The 26849-nt window shown below is 41.8% G+C and overlaps 1 protein-coding gene across 1 annotated transcript in view; it reads right to left on the bottom strand.

Annotated features, from left to right (window-relative positions):
• Positions 1 to 26849, bottom strand: part of KYNU (kynureninase) — a gene marked incomplete at its 3' end in the record, with an annotated part of 128968 nt that overhangs the window by 85709 nt on the left and 16410 nt on the right. Inside the window, exon 2 of the mRNA XM_081312803.1 lies at positions 15899 to 16019. Coding sequence (XP_081168929.1) covers positions 15899 to 16019 — 121 coding nt within the window. The remainder of the gene's footprint in view (positions 1 to 15898; positions 16020 to 26849) is intronic.

The raw sequence follows: 26849 nt of genomic DNA, 5'->3' as shown, positions 1-26849 counted from the left end.
GGTTTGTATTTATAAACAGATGCAGTGTCCCAAGGTCATGTGTTCACCTTTTGTAGTCTTTTCACAAGCAGTCAATGGGAAAGCCAGATTCACTTAACAGCCATTACTAACTTAACAACTGCAGTGATTCACTTAAGAACTGTTGCAAGAAAGGTTGTAAAATGGGGCAAAATTCACTTAATAACTATCTCACTTAGCAACAGAAATTGTGGGCTCCATTGTGGTGATAAATTGAGAACTACCTGTATGGTATTTAAGGCATAATTTTGGAATCTTTTATTGAAATCACAAGATAGCCCAAGGTTTTTGCTGACAGCGCAATATATTTTACGTTTCGATGGTAAAAGCATGGTTTTCCGCAAAAGAGAATTTATATCTCCACACAGAATGTCATCTTGCTCCTAAGTCTAATAAGAACTGGCAGTAATTTTGTTTTTGACATTCCACTCTTTGAATTTCAGAAAATAATGTAAAATTTTCTGATGTAATTACTACAATTATTACTATAATTATTTTGATTTAATTGTAAGAGTGAACCATTAAATTAGTATCAGATGCACCAAGTACATTAAATAGAATTAATACAGTTGTTTGAAAGAGGAATAAAGAAGTTCAGGTCCTCCAGCTGCTACTGAACTACAATTCCCAGATATTTAGCATCATCTAGAGAGGATGTGTCAAACTCACAACGTCACGTGATGTATCACGACTTTTTTGCTAATGCCAGCTAGGGGTGGACATGGTTTCACTATGATGCATCCGGCCCATGGGCTGGCAGTTTGACACCCCTGATCTAGAGGACCAAAGATTCCTGATCCCCAAATGTAGATTATTGGTCATTTGTGGTCACACATCAGATTACTATTTCTGAAGCATACCCATAGCTCAATACTGGCTCTCATAAGTCTCAGATGTATTTCATATCATTCATATTTATTCAGAGGTATCTTTACAATCGAAACTGAAATAGAGCTCCCTTGGAAACAAAGATAGTCCTGAATAAATATAAAGTCATTCATATTACTACAATGCATATATGCTTGATCGTTTGTAACCTTCAGTTGGGCAAATGTATCATAGGGCAACCATTTTTGAATCAATTTATCTCAAATGAGCTAACTGGAAAAATTTACCCCAAATCCCACAATCCATGTCTCCTGTGGGATTTAAATTTGGCAAAGTTGTGGCTGCTTCAGTGCTGCTGCTCTGCTGCAATCAGCCACAGTCATGTGATCATCATTTCCAATGCACCCTACCAGTTTCGTACAAGAAAAGTCAATGGGGAAGCTGGAAGTCAGACGTTTTTCCCATTCTCAAAGTTTTTCTTTTGCCCACCAGTGGTCAGTCTCTTTCTCTGTTTAAGTAAGGAAATATCTCTGAAACGATGACCCAGCGGATTATGGGTTTCCTAAACTTCTCTTTCCTGTAAGCTTTAGCTGGTCAAAACATGCACCGTAAGGCAAAACATTTTGAACCAAGGTACATCAAATGGGCTAACTTGCAGAATGCATCCAAAAGCTGGGACCTGTGATTCCTGTAGAATTAAAATTTGGCAAATCTTATAACGCATAACAATAAATTATCATAAACCACTTTATGACATAATAGAAATATCATAAAACATTTCCCGCGCTGATGTTTGACAGTGCAACATGGGCTGCTTTCAAGGAAGGTCCATCTCTGGAGGCATCCCAACTTTTCCAGAGAAGGCAGTAGACTAGAAGGTGTTAAGGAATCTGGTAGGGAAATCTCTCTAAAAAGATGACCCAAGGCTTCAAGGATTGTCTAGTTTCCCATAAGAGACAGTCACAGCATCTAGCAAAAAAAAAAAAAAAGCTGGATTTTCTGAGCCAACGTGATGGCTGGTAAATTGTGATGAATTGTAGTGCTGGAGAAAACTCTTGAGAGTCTCTTAGACTGCCAGGAGATGGAATCAGTCAATCCTAAGGGAATTAAACCTGACTATTTTTTGGGAAAGGCAGATGTTGAAGCTGAAGTTCGAATACCTTGGCCACCTAATGTGAAGAGAGGACTCATAGGAAAAAGACCCTGATGCTGAGAAAGACTGAAGGCAAAAGGGGATCGCAGAGGATGGGATGGTTAAGATAGATAGTTTAAACTGAGAACAAACCCCACTCCTCATCAGCACTGATGATGTCACCTACCGTAGTTTGGGTAATAAAATGTCTACAAGAAAACAACCAAGCTCAGAGAGCACCAAGGATCCCTCAATATACTTTTTGGAAGATATGTTCCAATTATAGTTTAATCTGCTAAGAAAACCTACATGGCATGGGTCCGGAATACCTCGGGGACCACCTGCTGCCGGCGTCGACTCCCCTCCGCCCCGTGCGTTCCCACAGAGAGGGCCTCCTCAGGGTGCCTCCAGTCAGAGAATGTCGACTGGTGGCCCCCAGGGGGAGGGCCTTCTCTGTGGGCGCTCCGGCTTTGTGGAATCAGCTGCCGGTTGAGCTCCGGATGGCACCGGATCTCCGCTCCTTCCGGCGCGGGTTAAAGACCCATTTATTTGAACAAGCTGGCCTGGCCTGATGGGGAATTACTTAGGGTTTTAATATTTATATATATATTTTATTGTTTTTATTGTGGGCAATAATTTAATTCTTTTTTAACTTTTGTACTTTTGTAGTTTTAAGATATGCCCTGTTCACCGCCCTGAGTCCTTCGGGAGAAGGGCGGTATAAAAATTTAATTAAATAAATAAATAAATAAATAAATAAATAAATAAAATAAATCGATCCTAATATTCAGCATCCTAGGGACACAATCCACCAAAAAGCATTTTTGATGCTTGGCTGGTCACAATCTATTAAAATGTGAGGCAGGGAGTTAGTTGTAAGACTTCCTTCGCTACTACAGTTCTCAGACAAGCATAACATGAATCAGTATTATTTCTGCCTACCTGCCTCTGGCTTGCTAATTCAGTTGTTTCTTTTCCTGGCTGGGCAAAGCTAACAATATGTCATGCAGTTAGAGGCTTGTGATAGAAATAAGCTGTGCCACTTCTGCCTCAAATAAATGGTTTCATGGCTGTTAAGTTTTCTTCTAAGTTAGCACAGAATGCTGTGATAGCAAGCCAAGAAACGGGGAAAGGGCATCAAGGTCACCTCAATAATAACACCTGGCAACTATTTCAATGGGGTGGGGGGAAAAACACACAATGTTTTCTGAGGATTTTTTTTCTCTTATCTTTGGTTATAGTTAAATTGATGGATTCAGACAAAAATTCATAAAGATACTCTCGAAATTACAATGATGCCAAACGAAGAGACTTATACTCTGTGTCCAAAGATAAGGCCATTGCAGCTTCCCACAGTGACATGATGAAAATTATTAGCAGCCCACCTATTCTTACGACAATAGAGATGTTGAAACTGCCCCCACCTGCCCATGTCTCCGAGGCTTTCTGGGCCAAGAGGCCAGGTAGCAGATGCAGGCCTCCTGGGTTACAACAGGTTTGCACACACTGATGGGCAGTAGGCTGAGGTCTCCCAGGTCAATACCTCCTAGATCAGGCATGTCAAAGTGCCGGCCTGCAGGCCGAATGCGTCACGCTAAAACTGCGCCCACCCCATTGCCGGCAATGGGGAAAAAAGTTGTGATACGTCACTGCGAGTTTGACATGCCTGTCCTAGATCATAGCAGCTTTGTAGCACACTGCAGCACACACCTCAACTCACATAAGACCTGCATCAGGCCTCTCAAAGCCTCGCTCACTCCTCTGAGACACCTCTGCACTTCTGGTGCTATCACAGAGACAAGACAAAAAAAAGAAAGGAAAAAGAAAGGATAGTAAGGACAAACTATGTGAAACTCTCTACTGAAAACAAGTTCAGTTACAAAAGTGAAAGTATTTCCACTTTTATGCACAAGTCATCCAAACCACTAAGATTCAAAATCTAAATAATCATTTGTTCCTGAATCTCAAGCATAGATTTTTAATGTTTTTAATGAATTCTGTTGTTTCTTAAAAATTATTTTGTTGCACCGTTTTTGTATTTTAATCTTGTACACTGCCCAGAGTCATCTATTTGAGATGAGCAGTTATATTGATTCATCAAATTAATAAATTTTATCTAAATTCAGCCTACACCACTATCACATATATAGGCTAGGGTTAGTTTCTCCCCTCCCCCCCTCACTCAACGTTCCACAAATGCAACTGAAAGCTATGCTACATTCAGAATAAGCTGAGTTGCAAGGTATGCCAAAAATAGCAATAAAGATTTGGGGAAAATATTTTAAATGAAAGGAAAGCCAACGGAAAGTGTAGGTCTAGTGTTATAGCCCAGTCTGTCTTCTTTCAGAGGGAAAGTGGAACCCTAGCTGGTGTAGCTCACTGGAGGAATAAGACTTGAAACTTAGGATAGATAAGGAAACACTAAGAGAGAATTGAGCTAATTCAAATGTATTCAAGTCTCCAGAGTCATACAACCCAGGGCACTGAAAGAATTAGTGGACATAATTGCAAAATTACTCTTGGTAGAGAGAGCCAGTTTGGTGTAGTGGTTAAGGCATTAGGCTAGAATGCAAGAGACCATGAGTTCTAGTCCTGTGTTAGGCCACAAAGCTAGCTGGGTGACTTTGGGCCAGTCATTTTCTCTCAGCCCTAGGAAAGAGGCAATGCCAACCAACTTCTGAAAAATCTTGCCAAAATAATTCTAGGCACTCTCTGGGCAGGCAGTCTCTGAGAATCTGACATGATTGAATGCAAGGGAGGAAAAAGCTTTGGGGACCAGTAAGATCTCAGAAGACTGGAGGAGAGTAAATGCCACCATCATCAAAACGGGGAAGAAGGAGATCCCAGGAAAATACCAATCTGCCTACTTGATGTCTACACTGGGGCAAAGTCTTCAGTCAGCTTATTGAATTGGAGCATACTGAGAGGAGAGCTTCTAAGATGCTGAAAAGGTCTAAAAACCAAATCCTATGTGGGAAGATTAAAGGATCTGACTAGATTTATTCTGTGGAAAAGAACTAATATCGTGAGATACACTAGGAATCTTCAAATATCTAAAGCAGGGGTTCCCAATCAGGGGTGCAAGACGATATTCCAGGGGGTGCAAAAACTTGGGTTTTCAAAATTATAGTGTATATGCATAATTCATTGCTTTTATTTTGAACTTTTGTTAAGGGGTGTGAGAATACATTAGAAGCATTCTAGGGGTGCAGGGTGTAGAAAAGGTTGGGAACCACTGATCTAAAGAGTTATCACACAGAAAAGAGAATGGAGTTACTTTCCATTGCCCAGAGGGCACGATCAGTACCAATGAGTTAAAAATTACAAGAAAGGAAGTTCAGGCTGGATATCAGGAGGAAGTTTTTGACTATACAAGCTGCCAGGAAGTGGAACACACTACCCCTTCCTTTTTTGTTAAAAGGCATTCAGGCAAAGGCCGGATGGGTGATCTGTCAGCAATAATTTAGTGGATCCTGAACTGGTCTCTAAGGTCCCTTCCAAACCTATTATTGCACTTATAAAATTCCAATTCTCTATCAGAACATTCCCAGCATTAAAAAAATGAAATAAACAATGTGATACAACATTCATTAAAGTTAGATCCAATTTATAAAAAGATCCAAAATGTGATCAGTGTTTACTTGCTTCTGTGGCTTATCCTCACAACACCAGTTTTTCTGCTTCAAATTGTAAAACAACAAACCATAATTCATTCAAAAGAAGATGAAGAACAGCCAACCTCCAACTTTTCTTTCTGTTTCTTAACTCAGAAGCAAAATATTTCCAATACTTTTTTCTCAGACCTTTAGGCTTCCACTTCTTGGATTTGTGCTGGATTTGTTTGGTGACATTTCTAAATATATCTTGCTTTTCCTCTAACTATCCTCTTTTGGCTTGGCCTGATTTTGACATTTACTTTACTTTAGGCTCTCTAAAATAATACTGGCACACTCCTGTTATTTTCACACAAAGTTCTCCCTCTTTTCACACAACGTTCTCCTTCTGAATTTATACATTTTGCCAAGATATATTTGAAACCGAATTTTGCTTATATGACTTTAATGTTTATCTGCTATAGTATCCATAAGTGCAAATTTGGGATGTGTACAGATTTTGGAATTGATTCAACCATTCAGAAAACTGTCCATCACTTCCAACTAATTTGGAGGCACAACTGGAGTTTGAATCTTCTATCTCCTTCAGGCTGTAAGTGGAAATCAACAAATGGGTGCTTTTCTATTGCATCCATTTTTCTCAGTGGTAAGGAGTACCACCTAATAGTTGCCCATGTTTTTATAACTAAGCTTGCAATGTTTTCTTAAACAGAAATTAATTGCCAATAATTCTGGCTATTGAAAATAAGCTTTATATCCTTACATTCCTAAAAGAGTAAGGAAAGGAGATCTGGCTGAAAAAAATTGTTTACATCTCCAGCACAAGATTAAAAAAGAACATAGCCTTCCATGTATGATTTCCACACACACACCCAGATAACGGTAATAATATACAGCCCAGGATAACTTGATGGAGGAAAAGGTCCACACTGAGAAATTAAAAATTATTATGAGCTGTAAGGAATTACCCAGAGTGCTGAAATGCTATTCTGTGATTGGCAGAAAAGCAGAAGTTCTAGAGATGGTAACCAAGGCTGAGATGTTTGGCAGCACGTCTTTTGGGGCAGTAGTGGTAGCACTTTAAAAAAAATAATGATGGGCTGCAGCGAGGTGCTTGACAGACTGCAAACAGTCCCTGGGCTGTATGTTGTACTAGTCATGTACATTTTTTTAAAGTGTAGAGGAATTGTTCTTCGTTCATTCGTTTTAATGATCTTCATATTTCTGAAGAACAAATGACTTGCTTTTCATTCCTTCCTCCATTCTAAAGGGCCAAACAGCCAAACAGTGTTGCTATATTCAAAGCAAACAGAAGATAGACATAGAGTTCCAAAGGTGTTTTTCAAAAGGCAACTGGACTCTGTTTTTCCCTGAAGCCATTTTGTTGCTCATCCAAGAAGCTTCTTCAGCGAAACGGCTTCAAGGAAAAACAAAGTCCAGTTGCTTTTTGGGGGGTTGGGGGGGAAACACCTTTTGGACAATCATGATGAGGATAACTGAGAATCTCCATAGACAGATAAATGTAGTTACTGGAATCCTGATAATTGAAGAAAGCTCATCATCCTGACTTAACTCAGTACTATGCCTGAGGATGCCCATAAATTTTGGCATTAACAAGTTGTCATTTTTTTCTTGTCATATTTTTTTATTAATCCACCGTTATCTGAAATATAGATATTAAGTTATTGGGGAAGAAAGTATTGAGTATCCATTAAAAGGTTGAGTTTCATTTACTTCCAATGCCTAAAAATGCATGACTTTGCTTTCATTCTGAATCCTCCTGACTTTTGAAATCTCAGCCTACTTTGAGGGGGAGGTTTTTTGAATTCCATGGGTACAATGCTGTTCTTCCCATCTGTTCTTTTTTTTCTTCTTCTTCCTATTTCCTCAGTTTTCCAAATATACTCTTTTTCTGTATCTTGTCAGATTTTGCCATTCTTATTTCAAAATCTCACAAGATTTCACAGAAGGACTTCAAAACCTATGAGATTTGCCAACAAGAAATTAATATAGGGGTCCACCATATGAATCATGCCAATGGTGAAGACCACCTGCTACATTTGATTATTTGATTGACACCTTTCTCACGGGCAGAATTGTATGGCTACAAAATAGTCCTCCACATTCTACAAAGTATTCTACAGAGTTCAGGTGATGGTTTCCACATCCTTCACAATTCCCAATACAAATACCCTGTATTATTGTCAATCACATTTGGACAACTGCTCTAAGATAGCAATCTTCGACAAATGTTAAATATGTTTTTCTTCATCCTCAAATCCCTTTGTTGTCACAACTCATCCATGTAAAAATGAACTAATCAAATAGCAAGTTATGGAAGATTAAATATTACTTCTGCAGGTCTCGTATGAATGGAGGAAACAGCTATTTAACTTTTACCTCTTTGATGAAGTCAGCAATTGCTTTGATCCTCTATGATAATCATAGAAAAATAGATAAGACTGCATTTTTAAGTGGCTGGCAAAGTGCAGAGTTATGCTAGATAAACACAGAGAAGAATATGACTTAAAGTTAAAATGTTTTCCTTCGCTCTTTCCCCCACAATGAGCCATGGCACTTTTATTGACTTTGCTTTTCTGTTTTAAAGAAAAACTGCATAAGCATTATTTTTCAGACTTATAGTACTCAGTCAATCGTTTTATTTTGGTCATTGACCAGCAAACGTATAGTAAAATAGTTGAGTTTCACTGAGTTCAGTAAGAATTATTTTCCTATGTGTACAAGATAGTAGCCTTAATATAATTTAATAATTAAGAACTTCATTAATAGATTAAAAACTAAACTTACAAAGTTCCTCTACTCAAAATAAAAGGCAGAAATAAAATCTCTGGAACTGTGATAATTGAAGAAATGGAAATGGATTATTTCCTCAGCATGATATTTACTAAGAACAATGTAAAATAACATTTTTTGGTATTAGTGGACAGATTCATCATTTTTTCCCCTCTAACATTTATGTTTTTCAGCCCTAATTTTGATCCAACTGGTACAAGCATAATTTTTTGTTCCTTTTCTTTTTAAGTATAGACATAAATTATGTCTTTTGACATGCACAGAAATGTGTGATTATTTTTCTAGACATTTTTCAGAACATATTCACTTTTGTAAGAACTTTTACCCTTTTTTTGTATTTCTACAACTTAGATTTTTATATGCATTTTTAAACAGAGAACTCCATCCTCAACTTTACAAATATGTAAAGACTGAAGAATATTTTCATGTATGTGAATTTCATAAAATGGTAATAAAAAAAATCAAACCAAGCAAAAAATAATCCTCATCTTTTTTGTGTTCAAGTTTGATTTTGAACTGCTACACTTCTATATAGCACATTTATAAATTTGGATTCCTGAGGATCAACATATATATGATTTTTAATGTTTTATTTTCAACTCGAACATATTTTTATTTTAATGTTCAAGATATCTTAATATTCTGGTAATTTTAGGGTCATATGAAAACAGTCTTACAATTTTAAACAATCAAGAAAAGTCACTTTTAGAACATTGAAAAAGGTAATGATATAATGCAATTGATGATATAGCAAAATAATTACTGCTGTTTTTTGGATGTTTCTTAAAAATAGGATAAACAAATGGAGTTGGGCAGTACGGGACCAAAAAAAGATCCTACCAACAATGGCAACATTTCAAATATTAAACTATACACTTTCCTGTAGTGATACTCTACTAAATTCTGAATAAGTCAAAAACTTCAGACCTAATCTGGTTGTTGTTGTAAAACTTAAATTTAAAAATTTCAGAATCAGAAGCTACATGCCTTGACAAAAGCCTATAGCTGCAAAGATCTTGTCCCACTCAAGTTAGTCCAGGATTAACAAAGCAAATGCCAAGATACACAGTCCAGAAACAAACATCATGTAGTTTGTATGGATTGCTCTTTAAAAGAGCAAACAATATTTTACAAAAACATGTGATAAAGACTGGAGACTAAAATACATAAAATGAGGATTTGAATCACACAACCAGGATAAAGGTTCAACAATGCAGTCCTAACTTCTATAACAAAACAGATTAAGGATACACAGGTCCTTTTACTCACTCACATAAATGTACCGTATATACTTGAGTATAAGCCGACTCGAATATAAGCCGAGACCCCTAATTTTACCCCCCAAAAGTGGGAAAAGTTGGTGACTCGAGTATAAGCCGAGGCTGGGAAATGCAGCAGCTCACCTTATGCTCCTCTCCAGAGATCTTCCCTCAGCAGCGGCCGGCAAAGTAGCTCGCATGCGAAACAAGCCCGGCAGAGGAGCCGGAGCGGCGAGCAGAGGCGCCCGGCCCAGATCCTGCAAGGCCCGGCCGAGACACGCCCCCAGCAGCGGAGCTGCTCCGGCTCCTCTGCCGAGCTTGTTTTGCATGTGAGCTACTTTGCCTGACGCTGAGAAGACCCGCTTGGGCACTCGGGTTGGTGTCAGTCTCCGCAGGCCCTTCTCGTTTCCAGGAACGTCAAGCGCGCTTGGCTCCCCACCCCCACGGCAGGGCAGGGCAGAGACTTGCTCGCCCTTCTGACGGCCCTGAAGAGAAACGAAGGGCTTGCAAACTCCCCGCGAGAAGCTGGGCGAAGCGCGCGGCTGGGCGAGTGTGTGCCTGCACGCGTATTTACGAAAGAAACGCTCCGAGAGTTCTTCTTTCTCCACCCCCTTGGGGGGAACTCTAGCGACTGCTGTAGCCGCGCTTCTCTTCTCGGCTCCGAAAATAGGGATTTCTACTCTCTCTCTCTCTCTCTCTCCCCTCCCCACCCCGCATTCTCCTGCCTCTTCGATTGCGACAATAAAAGGGCGAAGGGTGCGCTGGTTTCTTCCTCCTTCCTCCCCCCTCCCCTCCCCTCCCCGATTGTCAGGTGAGGCAGCTGGAGGTCTGGCCGGGAGATTGTAGCCGTTTTGAAACGCCGCGTCTTGAAACGCCCGATCAGCTGATTTTCGGGTGGAAGAGCCGCGGCTTGAATCTGTTTGCATCTGCCTGAATTAGACCGAAACGGCCTGAATTTGACCAGAGTTGCTTTGTAATGGCTGGAGGAACTGCAGAGGAGGTCTTGCCGGGAGATTGTGGCCGTTTTGAAACGCCGCGGCTTGAAACGCCCGATCAGCTGATTTTCGGGGCGGAAAGAGCCACGGCTTGAATCTGCTTGTATTTGTTTGAACTTAACCAGAAACGGCTCGTAATGGCTGGAGGAACTGCGGAGGGAGTGAATGCTCCAGCCTGGAATATTTGGAAAGGCTGGGGGAACCGGATGAACTGCAGCTTAAGCGACTGTTGCCGGAGGAGCCATGGCTTGAAACGCCCCAGTTTTGGGGCAGCGTTTGCTTGTTCCGGGTAGAAAAAACGCTGTCGACCCCGGCATCTTTTGCGGGGAGGGGTGAGGTGGGGTGGGGTGGGGTGGAGGAAGCAGTTTGCGAAGCAGCCGAAATGGGGGTGTCAAGCCCTACGGGGACCAGGAGAGCACTTCCAACAATGCCCGCGCAGCACCGAAGGCCCATTGGCGCCCGCACCCCCCAACTGTTCGGCGGGCGAACGCCAGACCCGCTGCCGCACTTACAGCTGATCGGCGGCCGGAGGAGATTGCGAGCGGCTGCGGAGGTTCCGCGCCGGCACAAACAGCTAATCGGCGGCTGAAGGAGACTGCGAGCGGCTGCAGAGGTTCCGCGGCCGGATCAACAGCTGATCGGCGGCCGGAGGAGATTGTGGACGGGCGCAGAGGGTCCGCGTCAGCACAGACAGCTGATCGGCGGCTGAAGGAGACTGCGAGCGGCTGCGGAGGTTCCGCGCCGGCACAAACAGCTAAGGGACAGCCGGGGACGTCTACCAGTGGTCACGCAGCGCGATCAACTGAGCGGCAGCTAGAAACAGACGCCGACGGTCGCACGGGCCTCACGGGACTTTTCGGGTCCGATGGCGGCTTGGAGAGTGTGGGTGGCTGCTTCGCAGACCTGGCGGTTGTAGCGGCATGCAAGGTCTGCGAAGCAGCCACCCACACTCTCCAAGCCGCCATCGGACCCGAAAAGTCCCGTGAGGCCCGTGCGACCGTCGGCGGCTGTTTCTAGCTGCCGCTCAGTTGATCGCGCTGCGTGACCACTGGTAGACGTCCCCGGCTGTCCCTTAGCTGTTTGTGCCGGCGCGGAACCTCCGCAGCCGCTCGCAGTCTCCTTCAGCCGCCGATCAGCTGTCTGTGCTGACGCGGACCCTCTGCGCCCGTCCACAATCTCCTCCGGCCGCCGATCAGCTGTAAGTGCGGCAGCGGGTCTGGCGTTCGCCCGCCGAACAGTTGGGGGGTGCGGGTGCCAATGGGCCTTCGGTGCTGCGCGGGCATTGTTGGAAGTGCTCCCCTGGTCCCCGTAGGGCTTGACACCCCCATTTCGGCTGCTTCGCAAACTGCTTCCTCCACCCCACCCCACCCCACCTCACCCCTCCCCGCAAAAGATGCCGGGGTCGACAGCGTTTTTTCTACCCGGAACAAGCAAACACGCAGGCAACCCTGCACTATTCAGCTCAGTGAAGTCACGCTTGAAACGGCTTGAAATGCCCGATCAGCTGATTTTCGGGGCGGAAAGCATGCGGTGTTGTTGTTTTTTTTCCTCCCCCCGAAAGTGAACGGCAGCTTTCCGTACTAGTGTATTTGTACTGCCGCGAGTGACAACTGACAAAGCTTGCCGGTGTGATCTTGATTTTGGAACTGATGAATTAACTAATTGATTGGCACTCCGGTCGCTCATCGCCGTGAAACTAGACCTTGTTTTTGGGGTGTTTTTTTTTTGTACTTTGGGCTGATCAAATGGAATAAATGGAATAAATAAAAACACTGGCATGTCAAGACACCAGCACAAAGACCAAGGTACAAGCAGCTCTCCTTCAGTCATTATTGAAACATTTGATCAGCCCAACTTCTTCTTCTTATTATTATTATTAAATCTGTTTTTTAACCAAGCGTGACTTCACTGAGCTGAATAGTGCAGGGTTGCCTGCGTGTTTGCTTGTTCCGGGTAGAAAAAACGCTGTCGACCCCGGCATCTTTTGCGGGGAGGGGTGAGGTGGGGTGGGGTGGGGTGGAGGAAGCAGTTTGCGAAGCAGCCGAAATGGGGGTATATAGAGGATGGGAGGTTCCCACCGAGAGAGCCAGCAGAGTTGTTGTCGAAGCGCGTCACACGCCTTTCCAACCACCAGAGAAGGGAGGAATAAGAAAGAAACACACACACACACACACACCAGGAAATCGAGGAAGCTTGCGTAAGATCTGAAGGAGACACGATCGTGGGAAAGGCACCGAGCGTGCCGTGGAAAAAAAAGAAAGGGTGGACTTGGGCTCGGCTGGTTTCGCAACGGGAAATGGGAAATCCCCGCAAAAGATGCCGGGGTCGACAGCGTTTTTTCTACCCAGAACAAGCAAACGCTGCCCCAAAACTGGGGCGTTTCAAGCCATGGCTCCTCCGGCAACAGTCGCTTAAGCTGCAGTTCATCCGGTTCCCCCAGCCTTTCCAAATATTCCAGGCTGGAGCATTCACTCCCTCCGCAGTTCCTCCAGCCATTACGAGCCGTTTCTGGTTAAGTTCAAACAAATACAAGCAGATTCAAGCCGTGGCTCTTTCCGCCCCGAAAATCAGCTGATCGGGCGTTTCAAGCCGCGGCGTTTCAAAACGGCCACAATCTCCCGGCAAGACCTCCTCTGCAGTTCCTCCAGCCATTACAAAGCAACTCTGGTCAAATTCAGGCCGTTTCGGTCTAATTCAGGCAGATGCAAACAGATTCAAGCCGCGGCTCTTCCACCCGAAAATCAGCTGATCGGGCGTTTCAAGACGCGGCGTTTCAAAACGGCTACAATCTCCCGGCCAGACCTCCAGCTGCCTCACCTGACAATCGGGGAGGGGAGGGGAGGGGGGGAGGAAGGAGGAAGAAACCAGCGCACCCTTCGCCCTTTTATTGTCGCAATCGAAGAGGCAGGAGAATGCGGGGTGGGGAGGGGAGAGAGAGAGAGAGTAGAAATCCCTATTTTCGGAGCCGAGAAGAGAAGCGCGGCTACAGCAGTCGCTAGAGTTCCCCCCAAGGGGGCGGAGAAAGAAGAACTCTAGGAGCGTTTCTTTCGTAAATACGCGCGCAGGCACACACTCGCCCAGCCGCGCGCTTCGCCCAGCTTCTCGCGGGGAGTTTGCAAGCCCTTCGTTTCTCTTCAGGGCCGTCAGAAGGGCGAGCAAGTCTCTGCCCTGCCCTGCCGTGGGGGTGGGGAGCCAAGCGCGCTTGACGTTCCTGGAAACGAGAAGGGCCTGCGGAGACTGACACCAACCCGAGTGCCCAAGCGGGTCTTCTCAGCGTCAGGCAAAGTAGCTCACATGCAAAACAAGCTCGGCAGAGGAGCCGGAGCAGCTCCGCTGCTGGGGGCGTGTCTCGGCCGGGCCTTGCAGGATCTGGGCCGGGCGCCTCTGCTCGCCGCTCCGGCTCCTCTGCCGGGCTTGTTTCGCATGTGATTCCGGGCCAGGTGCTGCTGAGGGCGAGCAGAGGCGCCCGGGCCGGATCCTGCAAGGCCCCGGCCGAGACGCGACCCCAGCAGCATCAGGCAAAGTATCTCACGTGCAAAACAAGCCCGGCAGAGGAGCCGGAGCAGCTCCGCTGCTGGGGGCGTGTCTCGGCCGGGCCTTGCAGGATCTGGGCCGGGTGCCTCTGCTCGCCGCTCTGGCTCCTCTGCCGGGCTTGTTTCGCATGTGATTCCGGGCCAGGTGCTGCTGAGGGCGAGCAGAGGCGCCCGGGCCAGATCCTGCAAGGCCCCGGCCGAGACGCGACCCCAGCAGCATCAGGCAAAGTATCTCACGTGCAAAACAAGCCCGGCAGAGGAGCCGGAGCAGCTCCGCTGCTGGGGGCGTGTCTCGGCCGGGCCTTGCAGGATCTGGGCCGGGCGCCTCTGCTCGCCGCTCCGGCTCCTCTGCCGGGCTTGTTTCGCATGTGATTCCGGGCCAGGTGCTGCTGAGGGCGAGCAGAGGCGCCCGGGCCGGATCCTGCAAGGCCCCGGCCGAGACGCGACCCCAGCAGCGTCAGGCAAAGTATCTCACGTGCAAAACAAGCCCGGCAGAGGAGCCGGAGCAGCTCCACTGCTGGGGGCGTGTCTCGGCCGGGCCTTGCAGGATCTGGGCCGGGCGCCTCTGCTCGCCGCTCCGGCTCCTCTGCCGGGCTTGTTTCGCATGTGATTCCGGGCCAGGTGCTGCTGAGGGCGAGCAGAGGCGCCCGGGCCGGATCCTGCAAGGCCCCGGCCGAGACGCGACCCCAGCAGCGTCAGGCAAAGTAGCTCACATGCAAAACAAGCCCGGCAGAGGAGCTGGAGCAGCTCCGCTGCTGGGGGCGTGTCTCGGCCGGGCCTTGCAGGATCTGGGCCGGGCGCCTCTGCTCGCCGCTCCGGCTCCTCTGCCGGGCTTGTTTCGCATGTGATTCCGGGCCAGGTGCTGCTGAGGGCGAGCAGAGGCGCCCGGGCGACCCCAGCAGCGTCAGGCAAAGTAGCTCGGCCGCGCGCAAGTCCTCGGTAAGTTCTTTTTTTTTGTTGACTGGAGTATAAGCCGAAGTGGATTTTTTCAGCCCAAAAAGTGGGCTGAAAAATTCGGCTTATACTCAAGTATATACGGTAATTCCAATTGAACAGTCGGAACTACTCATGGGTAAGCATATATAGGGCCCCAATATTTAAACTGCAGTCATTAAAATTGTAATTGTACTCTTCAAATAATCTAATCAAATGGAAGCTATGTAAAAAGCTTACTGTAACTATTTCATTTTCCTATATTATAATAGTGAAGTCGCCAGGTTAGAAACTAGGAGACAGTGAATTCTAGTCTCAACTCAGGCATGAAAAACCAGCTGAGTGATTTTGGATTAGTCACTCTCTCAGCCCAACTCACCTCACAGGGTTGTTGTTGTAAGGAAAATAGGAGGAGGAAAGAGTATTGTGTGTGCTTGCTATCTTGTTATTTAGAATAATAAAAAGGGGGATATAAATAAATAACTCAAATCTTTTAAAGTAGGGGTGTCAAACTGCCGGCCCATGGGCCGGATGTGTCACACAGAAGCCACGCCCACCCCATTGCAAAACAGTCCCGATACGTCGCACAACATCACGTGACATTTTGAGTTTGACATGTCTGTTTTAAAGTAATATTCTAGTAGAAGGATATTGTGGTAGTAGTAGTCTTCCTAGAAAGGGGGATGTTTAATAGAATATTCTCCTATTCATCTTCAATGCATTGCTCTCAAACAGACATATTCAATGTATTGTACCCAAGAGAACTACTTACACTTTAGCCCACTTGTCAAGTTCTTCATCCAAGTAAGTTTTAATTTTCTTTGGCTGAAGACCAAGAGAGTGTCCAGCAAAGTAGATGCAGTATTCATTCTCCTTCACTAAAGTTGGATTGGCTGAAGGGGAAACAATCCAAGAAAGTCATTAAAAGACTGGCACTGTTCTTATCTGTTTGAAACAAATATAAAAAATGACAGATTCATTTATATCTGAAGACATTAACACATTTTTAACAAAAGATTATTCTCCTGCTATGGGCCTTTGGTACGCAGAGCAAAAAGCATTTGTGAAATTGCCAAAATTCTCTTAATTAAAAGACACAAAGATATCTGCCAGTTCTAAAACATGTGCTTCCAAAAGACATATGTTTTAATATTGATTATACTATAGTATCATGCTGCATAAATATTTAAACCATGCTACATGTATCAAAGCATAGCAAAAGCATGTTAATCCACTTCTCTTTCAACACAAAAGAAGATTGTAAGCTGTTTTTATAGTCTTGGCCTCATTCTAGATGTGCTTGGACCAGAATGCTCCATAAAAAAGATTGATGAGGAATCCTAGTCAATGTTCCAATTCTTTGAAGGAGAGCAGTAGCATTTGATCAAAAAGGTTGATAACTACTGACAGAGGGCTACCAAGGATCAGATGCTCCCCAAGAAGATGAAGGACTAAAAACCATGCCTAATGAAGAAAAGTTGAACGAATGTCATATGTTTAGCTGGACAGACAAGAAGATTGAGGAGCCATGATAGCAGTCTTCGGATATCTAAAGCTATTTCAATCTGTTGCCCAACAAGGTAGGACCAAAATCAGGGGGCTAATATTATGGGGAATTAGATTCAAGATCTATATTGGAATTCTTGCAGATTGCCTCACAGAGTATTATGTTCCCTTTTCTTAGCAGATTCCACACTGAGTCCAATATGGAACTGAATGACATCCTTTCCAATTCTATGATTCCATGAAGGACTTCCATTTGTGAAACAGATTTCTTCTGTTATTAATCATTATGCAAGAATTTTGATCTGCTTCAACAGCATGCTAGACATGAAGTATTGTGCACACTTCAAAAATTATTTATAAGACATGCTTTGGAGATTGGAGAACAACTCTGTCCAATATTCATTTAAGTGTGTCTGTATTTTTTCAGGCTTGAAGAAAGATTCTGTTGCCATAATGAACTGAATGATGAAAACATTGTCTCTTTTCCTTTCAAATAATTTTCAAAATGTGAATAACATGGAAGACAAGATCCCTAAATCTGAATACAAAGCTACGCAGAACATGCTGTATAATAGAGAGAACAAATGTGTTAGAGGTCCACATGGAAATGTCAAGAGTTTTGGATAAATGGCATGCTATTTCATTTTTTAAAAAAATAATAACTACATATTCTTGGAAAATAATTCTAGCATCCCTCTTTTCTCCCTGACTCCCCTTTCAAATCAGCATGAATTTTCAACATCTATAAAATATAAACACCATGGACAATAGAAATACAGAGGACTTTTTAGGATTTAAGGTATGATTAAGTATGACATTAAATGTGCTGTAATCTAGGCAGCAGAATATGTAGTTTTGTTGGCGAACTGTCTCATTGCTCATTTATAGTTAGTGACAAATGTTACAAAGCAATTAGGAATATGCTATGCCCATGAACTGCCCATGTATGACTTTGTATCATTTATTTTATTTTATTTATTTATTTCCTGCTTTTATTATTTTCACAAATAATTCAAGGCAGCAAACTTTTTTTAATCCCAACTCTATTATTTTTTATAAATAATTTTCCCCACAACAACCCTGTGAGTTGAGTTGAGCTGAGACTGACTGGCCCAGAGTCACCCAGCTGGTTTTCCTGGCTAAGGCAGAACTAGAACTCATGGTCTCCTGTTTTTCAGCCCATTGCTTTAACCACTAGACTAAACTGGCTCTCGTTATCTATGGCTGATTATTTAATATCTAATTTGGAAAATCAGCTTCAAAATCAGTTTAGGAATTAGACTTTTTTATATTTATTTCAGATTCTTAATGGGATACTCTATGTTACAAGCAGTGTGCTAGTACAGTTCAAAGAATCCACTTTTAAATTAATGTACAGGCATTACTTGAGTATCATTACAATTCAACAGATGCTACTGCTCTTCTGAGAATGTTAAACACCTATATTAATGTGGCTAACTTGCTCAACATAATAAATGGATAACTTGCTAACTTGATAAATTTTAGAAGGACTTCTTCAAATGAATGGAGGATATTACTGGTCAGAGAAAGTATTCCTATCCTGGTCACTTTATCTGTAGAAGAAAATAATTCCTATATGATCAAAGTCTGATATCTCTTATGTTACATGGACACATAGAGAAACACTCTCAGAGCATTTCAGCAATTAAATGATTTTAGCAGAAGTGGGTTCAGATAAAGTGGAATGTGACCAAATATCCATAAAAATATTTTATTTATGTTATTTATTTATCAAATTTATTATAAGACATGTCGTGGTAGCATGGACCAGCCTCCCACACACAGTTTAACCACCTTATGAGCTCCCTAGTGTATTTCCGTGGGATCCTTAAACTGCTGGAACATCCATGTTTTAAGGGATTTCCTGAAGGTCAACAGATTCGGATATTGTGGATATCAAACTGTAGTAACATATTTATTAACACAGAATTTATGTTCATGTTGTTTTATATATTTTATTCATCAGATGAGTTTTTAGCCTCTTAATTAGCTTTGAAAATACATTTACTGATAGGCAATTCTAAAACAATGAGTTTTCTTTTTTTTCTTCCCCAATTGTAAATTGTAAATATGCTTGAAAATATATGTGCAGGGAATGAATGCTATCATTTAGGAATCAATAGCTTACATGTTACATGATGCTCTTCTTATCCTTAACAGTCTGTTATCTAAACATTAAGAGGTTAATAATTTTCACTCAATATCATGCAAATATGATTGTATCAAAAATATAACCTATTACAACTACAGCAACATTTACAAAATAGAAAACAATATGAAAAAAGCTACATGGTGCTCCATGTTCAGTCAACAGTGTCTTCCCATAAACATGCTCCCCAAAATATGGATAACTAAGTCAGCTATCCTACCCACAATAAAATGTCAGCTCTGGTCCTTCCTCCTGAAGAAAGCTATGAACAGCCATGTATTTTGGTTATGTTAAACAGAAATATAATCTAATAAGAAAATTAAAAAATGAGATCCAGCTTGGTGTAGTGCAGGGGGTCAACAAACTTAAACACTCAAAGAGCCACTTGGACCCATTTCCCAGAGAAAAGAAAAAACTGGGAGCCGCAAAGCACTCTCTCTCGCGTACACTCGCACGGGGGAAGCTTGATTGAAGAGTTTAATTAAAAAGAAATAAAGGAGAGAGAGAGAGAGAGAGAGAGAGAGAGAGAGAGAGAGAGAGAGAGAGAGAGAGAGAGATATGCTGCTTTCTGCTGTTTCCTGCAGGAGCCCTGCCCAATAAGCTTGTCAGAGAACAGCGTGAGGCCATTCTCTTTTTTCACACACACACACACACACACACAAACACAGAGAGAGAGAGAGAGAGAGAGAGAGACAGAGAGAGAGAGAGAGAGAGAGAGAGAGAAGGGAAGCACAACTGCCTCTCTCTGTCTCTGTCTCTCTCTCTGCAAATGGCGGAGGACAATTGGGAGCCACAGGAGAATGCTAAAAGAGCCGCATATAGCTCCAGAGACATGGGTTGCCGACCTGTAGTCTAGTGGTTAAGGCTGGGGTCTTCAAACTTGGCCCTTTTATGACTTGAAGTTTGAAAATGCCTAGGTTAAGGCATCAGGCTAGAAACTGGGAGACCGTGAGTTCAAATCTCACTTTAGCAATGAAAGCCTGCTGGGTGACTTTGGGCCAGTCACTCTCTCTCAGCCCAATTCCCCTCATAAGATTGCTGTTGTGGGGAAAATAGGAGGATGAAGGGGTATTAGATACATTATATTTGCCACCTTGCATTGTTTATAAAAATAATAAAAGAGGGATATAAATTTAGTCTTCCATAAACGTAATACATTTGTGCAACTTTTGAGGACTACTAGAAGTTATTAGGACTCTGCACATAAAATATATTAAAATGAAATACACACACACACACACACACACACACACACACACACATATATATATATATATATATATATATATGCAAATTATTCAAATTGCTAATAAAGAATTTGGGAGGCTAAGATGATCATTTCGAACTCTTTATGTTCTCATCAGTTAGTCATACCCTTTATCTGAGATTCGAACCCGGGCTGATTATATATCAGGCAGTGTTTTAACCTCCTGAGCCACGGGTTCCTTCTCTCTTATATTAGCTGGAAGGCAAGGCAAATGTATGTTTAAGCATTTGTCAAGGCTTTTTGAATGGACCTTACTAAGTAACTCTTTCATTCCTGTTTTGGCCCGGCTCAGGGCTTATCCACAGGAACTAGTCAACTTATGACAGCTCATTATTTGTGCAAATTATTCAAATTGCTAATAAAGAATTTGGGAGGCTAAGATGATCATTTCGAACTCTTTATGTTCTCATCAGTTAGTCATACCCTTTATCTGAGATTCGAACCCGGGCTGATTATATATCAGGCAGTGTTTTAACCTCCTGAGCCACGGGTTCCTTCTCTCTTATATTAGCTGGAAGGCAAGGCAAATGTATGTTTAAGCATTTGTCAAGGCTTTTTGAATGGACCTTACTAATTAACTCTTTCATTCCTGTTTTGGCCCGGCTCAGGGCTTATCCACAGGAACTAGTCAACTTATGACAGCTCATTATTTGTGCAAATTATTCAAATTGCTAATAAAGAATTTGGGAGGCTAAGATGATCATTTCGAACTCTTTATGTTCTCATCAGTTAGTCATACCCTTTATCTGAGATTCGAACCCGGGCTGATTATATATCAGGCAGTGTTTTAACCTCCTGAGCCACGGGTTCCTTCTCTCTTATATTAGCTGGAAGGCAAGGCAAATGTATGTTTAAGCATTTGTCAAGGCTTTTTGAATGGACCTTACGAATCTCAGATAAAGGGTATGACTAACTGATGAGAACATAAAGAGTTCGAAATGATCATCTTAGCCTCCCAAATTCTTTATTAGCAATTTGAATAATTTGCACAAATAATGAGCTGTCATAAGTTGACTAGTTCCTGTGGATAAGCCCTGAGCCGGGCCAAAACAGGAATGAAAGAGTTAATTAGTAAGGTCCATTCAAAAAGCCTTGACAAATGCTTAAACATACATTTGCCTTGCCTTCCAGCTAATATAAGAGAGAAGGAACCCGTGGCTCAGGAGGTTAAAACACTGCCTGATATATAATCAGCCCGGGTTCGAATCTCAGATAAAGGGTATGACTAACTGATGAGAACATAAAGAGTTCGAAATGATCATCTTAGCCTCCCAAATTCTTTATTAGCAATTTGAATAATTTGCACAAATAATGAGCTGTCATAAGTTGACTAGTTCCTGTGGATAAGCCCTGAGCCGGGCCAAAACAGGAATGAAAGAGTTAATTAGTAAGGTCCATTCAAAAAGCCTTGACAAATGCTTAAACATACATTTGCCTTGCCTTCCAGCTAATATAAGAGAGAAGGAACCCGTGGCTCAGGAGGTTAAAACACTGCCTGATATATAATCAGCCCGGGTTCGAATCTCAGATAAAGGGTATGACTAACTGATGAGAACATAAAGAGTTCGAAATGATCATCTTAGCCTCCCAAATTCTTTATTAGCAATTTGAATAATTTGCACAAATAATGAGCTGTCATAAGTTGACTAGTTCCTGTGGATAAGCCCTGAGCCGGGCCAAAACAGGAATGAAAGAGTTAATTAGTAAGGTCCATTCAAAAAGCCTTGACAAATGCTTAAACATACATTTGCCTTGCCTTCCAGCTAATATAAGAGAGAAGGAACCCGTGGCTCAGGAGGTTAAAACACTGCCTGATATATAATCAGCCCGGGTTCGAATCTCAGATAAAGGGTATGACTAACTGATGAGAACATAAAGAGTTCGAAATGATCATCTTAGCCTCCCAAATTCTTTATTAGCAATTTGAATAATTTGCACAAATAATGAGCTGTCATAAGTTGACTAGTTCCTGTGGATAAGCCCTGAGCCGGGCCAAAACAGGAATGAAAGAGTTAATTAGTAAGGTCCATTCAAAAAGCCTTGACAAATGCTTAAACATACATTTGCCTTGCCTTCCAGCTAATATAAGAGAGAAGGAACCCGTGGCTCAGGAGGTTAAAACACTGCCTGATATATAATCAGCCCGGGTTCGAATCTCAGATAAAGGGTATGACTAACTGATGAGAACATAAAGAGTTCGAAATGATCATCTTAGCCTCCCAAATTCTTTATTAGCAATTTGAATAATTTGCACAAATAATGAGCTGTCATAAGTTGACTAGTTCCTGTGGATAAGCCCTGAGCCGGGCCAAAACAGGAATGAAAGAGTTAATTAGTAAGGTCCATTCAAAAAGCCTTGACAAATGCTTAAACATACATTTGCCTTGCCTTCCAGCTAATATAAGAGAGAAGGAACCCGTGGCTCAGGAGGTTAAAACACTGCCTGATATATAATCAGCCCGGGTTCGAATCTCAGATAAAGGGTATGACTAACTGATGAGAACATAAAGAGTTCGAAATGATCATCTTAGCCTCCCAAATTCTTTATTAGCAATTTGAATAATTTGCACAAATAATGAGCTGTCATAAGTTGACTAGTTCCTGTGGATAAGCCCTGAGCCGGGCCAAAACAGGAATGAAAGAGTTAATTAGTAAGGTCCATTCAAAAAGCCTTGACAAATGCTTAAACATACATTTGCCTTGCCTTCCAGCTAATATAAGAGAGAAGGAACCCGTGGCTCAGGAGGTTAAAACACTGCCTGATATATAATCAGCCCGGGTTCGAATCTCAGATAAAGGGTATGACTAACTGATGAGAACATAAAGAGTTCGAAATGATCATCTTAGCCTCCCAAATTCTTTATTAGCAATTTGAATAATTTGCACAAATAATGAGCTGTCATAAGTTGACTAGTTCCTGTGGATAAGCCCTGAGCCGGGCCAAAACAGGAATGAAAGAGTTAATTAGTAAGGTCCATTCAAAAAGCCTTGACAAATGCTTAAACATACATTTGCCTTGCCTTCCAGCTAATATAAGAGAGAAGGAACCCGTGGCTCAGGAGGTTAAAACACTGCCTGATATATAATCAGCCCGGGTTCGAATCTCAGATAAAGGGTATGACTAACTGATGAGAACATAAAGAGTTCGAAATGATCATCTTAGCCTCCCAAATTCTTTATTAGCAATTTGAATAATTTGCACAAATAATGAGCTGTCATAAGTTGACTAGTTCCTGTGGATAAGCCCTGAGCCGGGCCAAAACAGGAATGAAAGAGTTAATTAGTAAGGTCCATTCAAAAAGCCTTGACAAATGCTTAAACATACATTTGCCTTGCCTTCCAGCTAATATAAGAGAGAAGGAACCCGTGGCTCAGGAGGTTAAAACACTGCCTGATATATAATCAGCCCGGGTTCGAATCTCAGATAAAGGGTATGACTAACTGATGAGAACATAAAGAGTTCGAAATGATCATCTTAGCCTCCCAAATTCTTTATTAGCAATTTGAATAATTTGCACAAATAATGAGCTGTCATAAGTTGACTAGTTCCTGTGGATAAGCCCTGAGCCGGGCCAAAACAGGAATGAAAGAGTTAATTAGTAAGGTCCATTCAAAAAGCCTTGACAAATGCTTAAACATACATTTGCCTTGCCTTCCAGCTAATATAAGAGAGAAGGAACCCGTGGCTCAGGAGGTTAAAACACTGCCTGATATATAATCAGCCCGGGTTCGAATCTCAGATAAAGGGTATGACTAACTGATGAGAACATAAAGAGTTCGAAATGATCATCTTAGCCTCCCAAATTCTTTATTAGCAATTTGAATAATTTGCACAAATAATGAGCTGTCATAAGTTGACTAGTTCCTGTGGATAAGCCCTGAGCCGGGCCAAAACAGGAATGAAAGAGTTAATTAGTAAGGTCCATTCAAAAAGCCTTGACAAATGCTTAAACATACATTTGCCTTGCCTTCCAGCTAATATAAGAGAGAAGGAACCCGTGGCTCAGGAGGTTAAAACACTGCCTGATATATAATCAGCCCGGGTTCGAATCTCAGATAAAGGGTATGACTAACTGATGAGAACATAAAGAGTTCGAAATGATCATCTTAGCCTCCCAAATTCTTTATTAGCAATTTGAATAATTTGCACAAATAATGAGCTGTCATAAGTTGACTAGTTCCTGTGGATAAGCCCTGAGCCGGGCCAAAACAGGAATGAAAGAGTTAATTAGTAAGGTCCATTCAAAAAGCCTTGACAAATGCTTAAACATATATATATATATATATATATATATATATATATATATATATATATATATATATATATATATATATATATATATATATTCATCTTGCCATGATATTGTATCACTAAGGTGATAGGCTGTAAAGAATTTTCACTCAATAGGAGACAAAAAAACTTTGAGGGCATAAAATATGTGTTGGAATCCCAAGTTAGATAAGCAGACTTTCATTCACACAAGTCTTTAACTCTCACATTCTCTTTGTATGCCTCTTTCAAATTTATTCCAGAATGTTTTTCAGGAATAAATTAGTTGAGAAGCTGTGAGGAAGGAGAAATGCAATTGCTAGCTGACTCCATTCTACTATGGGAAGGAACGCCTGAAGCCATAGCATCATGTCCCTTAATTAAACGTGAGAAGAGGTGATTAGCCTGTTTCATCTCATTTCATTCCCTACCCTACTATTTTCTATATCAGGGTCATGAGGGACAATGCTCCATTTATTGCAAGTGCATGTTTTCACATGTATCAGCCACTGATAGCTTAAACCTGAATGTGTAGAAGTAGACAGCTTGAAAAAAAAGTCTATTAAAATTTACATAAAAACCTTATTATATAAATACAACAGAATACTAAAGCAATTTCATTTTAGGGCTGTGGGAAAACAGATTAAATAATTGCAAAGCATTTCAAGGTAAGTTTTTGTGATACTGCTTTTAACTCAACCGCTAATGCATTTGCCACATATAAAAGACAACTAAGTTCTTAATTAAAGCTTTAAAGACTTTTAGAAAACACAAACATTTCAATCTAATCTATAATACTAGCTTTTTCTTGTTTTTCTTAAATCAGCATCCTTATAAAAATGAAGAATCATAGAGAGGTAAATATTATTCACACTTCTAAATTGGTTATGTCCACAGTCCTTTGTTATTTTAGAGGATAATGATGAAGTCTATAGAGATTATAAGTAGCAAATATTTTATTTGAGATTCAGAACAATAAATTTCATCAGGACTCTGTAAATCTCAGCCAAGCATTAAAGCAGATAGTGAGTTAAAAGCTGGCATAAAATACCAGGTGAGTATTAAAACATATACAGTATAAAATACCAAGCATGTATTTCTCCTTTCTTACTCTTGAGTAAAAAAAAATTGACAGATTCAACTTGGAACAGTATCTCTACTACTTATTGCCCTTTTCTTAGAAACGTGACTAATTTTTAACCGAACGATCATCATAATCTATGTTGTTTCCCATTCCATTCATTTTAAATTAATTTCTGTCTTCTGTACCTCTGCAACAAAGATGCTTAGAAGACATCAGAGTGCATCAGTCACTGTCACAGACCACAAGTCTCTTAAATTAACCAGCTCAATTTTTTTCCTAAATATTTTAAAAAGATTCATGGGTAGGAGAACCTGCATTGTAGATTTAAGTCAAAATCCAAACTTCAGATATATTTTTTCAGGCAATTGAAGACTAACCTGCTCAATTTTCAGAAAGAATATAAACAGAAATATATCTACAGGTAGTCCTCAATTCACAGTTACAAAGGACCCCCAAATTTCTGTTGCTAAGCAAGACAGTTTTGCCCATTAGTTTTTGCCATAGTTGTTAAGCCACTCACTGCACTTAAGTGAATTGTGTGGTTGTTAAATGAATCTCACTTTCTCCATTGACCTTTGCATGTCGAAAGCTGGTTGAGAAGGTTATAAATAGCAGTCACGTGACCCCAGGACATTGCAACTGTCATAATTACATGCCAGTTGTGAAAATACCCAAATTTGGATCACGTGACCATGGGGATACAACGATCTTGAGGGTGAAAAACAGTCATAAGTCCCTTTTTTCTGTGCTGTTAGAATTGAATGGAAGAATTTAAAAAGACGATTGTAGAAACACAAGTCAACGGAGGAGGACCAGAAACTGGAGGACCTGAAAGATGAAAACCAAAAACTGGTGCAAATTAATGGAGAACTGGAAGACTCTTTGGCTGTTATAGAAATGGAGCAAGCGTCATACTTTTTAAGATTTCAAAATATACAGGAAGATAAGGAAGAGGATCCTTTAGAACTGATGACAGAGTTGCTGGCAGACGTACTCGGATTTGGGAAGTGCCAAATGGCAGGGGAAATAGACCAGATATATTGTGTTAACTCCAACTATGCTAGAAGAAATAAGGTGCCCAGAGAAGTGCATGTCAGATTTTTAAAAAGAGCTACAAGAGATGAAATCCTGAGAAAAGTAAGAGATGAACCGCTGAAATACAAAGAAAAAGAAATTGTGGTTCTCAAGCAAATCCCTAGAAGGATAAGAGAGGATCGAAGAGACTACCACTTTTTAACTAAGAAACTTGTTGAAAAAGGAGTGAAATTCAGATGGTTGATTCCAGAAGGGATTTTAATCTACTGGGATACGAAAAGATACAGACTGTATACACCACTTAAAGCATTGGAGTTCTTTGATAGCCACAGAGCCTTTCTGGAGAGAGATGACTCGGAACCCAAGAAACAAGACGAAGCGCAAGTGGAAA

Source organism: Vipera berus (assembly GCF_964194415.1).
Source record: "Vipera berus genome assembly, chromosome: 1".
NCBI classification, from domain to species: Eukaryota; Metazoa; Chordata; class Lepidosauria; order Squamata; family Viperidae; genus Vipera; species Vipera berus.
This window is presented reverse-complemented; position numbering and strand designations above follow the sequence as displayed.